General features: G+C 39.8%; 1 protein-coding gene across 1 annotated transcript; it reads left to right on the forward strand.

The window, feature by feature from the left end:
* The first annotated feature begins 994 nt into the window (after positions 1-994).
* Positions 995-1,510, forward strand: ZCCHC13 (zinc finger CCHC-type containing 13). Its single transcript, XM_036995252.1, is given in 1 exon segment — positions 995-1,510. A coding segment is annotated over 1 exon segment (516 nt).
* Positions 1,511-2,859: the final 1,349 nt, after the last annotated feature.

Here is a 2,859-nt window from a genome sequence, read left to right on the forward strand (position 1 = left end):
TTCTTATGTCTGTGTTTACCAAATGCATTTGTACTGGCTGCCTAAAAAAAATTCACATGCAAAGCGTATAGTGAACTAGTAACTTAAAGAAAAATATCTATTCTGGATTTTTAAGATTACAGGCAAAAGTGATTTCAATACTTGTAAAGCACAAAGAAAATAAAGAGAAAAAAGTTATGTTCAATCATATAATCCAAAAATGGCTGCTGTTGATATTTCAATGTTTAGTTTTCCATATATAATTCTATATCTATATAAATGAAAAACATATCTACATATCTTTATGAGGTTTACATTAGGTATAACCAACTTGGAAAACAAAGAGGAATCTGTCCAATATTTAAATTGTGGCTTTGTCATTTATTGTCCAAGTAATAACATGTATTGTATATGGAATGCTTCAATCGTTATGTTTTATAAGTTAAAAGGTGGTGATCATGTTGCAAACTTAGATTACAGCAATAAAATAGGGTAAATTGTGAATAAACTTTCTCAAGGTTGCATTTCACAGAGTATTTCCCCCTGTCTTGTGTATCTCATATGTTTATGGACATATGCATTTTATTTTTTTAAGAGGTTACTCTAATTTGTTATCATTTGCTTTTGTTTACTGGATTAGATATATCTAATCATGCATATTTTTTCTGTGTCAATTTGCATATATATAAAAACTGATCATCTACCAGATCACAAAGAAGGTCTAAGTCTTAATTATTAGAAATCCTGCTGGGCACATTTTATGAACTGGGAGGGATTCAAATTCAGACTTAACGACCCAAGAATTTATTTTTTAAAAAATAAACCGAAAACACCACAATTCTGGCTTCAAGCGGTTGGAACACCCATGATGCCAAGAACCGGGCCTTGTGCAAGCCTAGAGTGACGTCGCTGGGGCCCCTAGCGACAAACAGTCATTTCTAAGCCACCCAAAGGGGATCTACGTCGGGGCCTCGGGGCAGCAGTGGCTGACTCACCCTAAGATCTCACCCCAACCATGAGCACTAAGGAGTGCTTCAAGTGTGGACAATCTGGCCACTGGGCCCGGGGATGCCCTAAGGGAGGAGCACCTCAAGGGCGCAGGGATAGAAGCTGTGGCAGAGGTGCTCAGTGCAGTTCCAGCACCCTATCTGATATGTGTTACTGCTGCGGTGAGTCTGGTCATCATGCTGAGAACTGTGACCTTCTCAAGGACATCTGCTACAACTGTGGGAGAACTGGCCACATCGCCAAAGACTGTATAGAGCCTAAATGTGCACAAGAGCAGTGCTGTTACGCTTGTGGCAGACCTGACTGTCTGGCTCGTGATTGTGACCGTCAAGAGGAGCAGAAGTGCTACTCTTGCGGTGAATATGGTCACATTCAGAAAGACTGCACCTAAGTCAGGTGTTACAGGTGTGGTGAGACCGGCCACGTGGCCATTAATTGTGGCAAGACAAGCCAGGTCAACTGCTACTGCTGTGGCCAATCCAGACATCTAGCACGGGAATGCCCTATTGAGGCTACTGCTTAACTTTGTTGCCTTGCCCACACCGCGCCTCCATCGATAATTGTATCTTCTCTGAACCTTCTTCACTGACCAAAGGTTGATAGATGAAGGCTGCTACCAGGCCAGCGAGCTTTAGTTACCATGTTAAAGGAGGAAAGGGCTAGAAGAAAAATTCCCGACAATGTTACTCACTTTTAGATATCTTATAATTCACTTGTTTCTGTGCCACTGGTGAATCTGGATATTGAACCAGTCATTATGAACATTCTGCAAAGTCTAGGTTCTTTGGATGTAATTTGATTTAACATTTAATTAAGAACTGTTGCCAGTTAATAACTGTTGCCAGCCACTGTGGTTGCTGAGGGTTTATCTGAACAAATCAGAACAAGATTGGGAACACAAGCCTAGAATCTATTAACAAGTAAAATACATAGTGTGTGAAAAGAAGATAAATTGATATAGAAACGAAGAACACCAGGTGAAAGAATAATGTGTGTGTGGTCTGGGGGGCATGTGGTTCTGTCTGACATACACAAGGCACCCTGAGGAGGTGACATTTCCTCAGAGATTCGTTCCATAAAGCTGCTTAGAAATGTCTATGGCCTTGCCAAAGTAATTTTATTATATATTGACTACTTTGAATTACCTGACCTCATTAACTTTTTTTAATTGAGGTACTATTGATAGACAATCTTACATTGGATTCAAATATACAACACAGTGGTTCAAGTTACCGATATTGTTAAATCCTCACCACCTCTAGTGAGGTTACTATGTGTCAATGTAGAAAGATGTTATAGAATCAGTAACTATATTCTCCGTGCTGTATTAGTCCCTGTGACCAACTTATATAGTGATTGAAAATTATTGTACCCCTTTATACCCCTCCCCAACTCCTCCCCCTTAATAACTACTAGTCACTTCTCAGTGTCTATGACTTTACGGCTATACTGCTATTTTGTTCCTCTTATTTTGCTTTGTTTCTACATTCCACAAATAAGTGAAATAATACGGTATTGTCTTTCTCTGCCTGGTTTATTTCACTGAGCATAATACTCTCTAGAACCTTCCATGTTGTCATAAATTGACCTCATTAACATTGTTTTATTAAAGTATCATTTATATACAATCTTATGAAGGTTTCACATGAGCAATATTGTGGTTAGAACATTCACCCATATTATCAAGTCCCCCACCACACCCCATTGCAGTCATGATCCATCAGTGTCGCAAGATGCTATAGAGTCATTACTTGTCTTCTCTGTGCTGTACAACCCTTCCTATGCCCCCCCACGTTATCAGTGCTGATTGTAATGCCCCTTATTCGCCTTCTCCCTCCTTCCTCACCCACCCTCCCCAGCCTCTTCCCTTTG

This window comes from Manis javanica, chromosome X, assembly GCF_040802235.1.
Source record: "Manis javanica isolate MJ-LG chromosome X, MJ_LKY, whole genome shotgun sequence".
Lineage (NCBI taxonomy): Eukaryota > Metazoa > Chordata > Mammalia > Pholidota > Manidae > Manis > Manis javanica.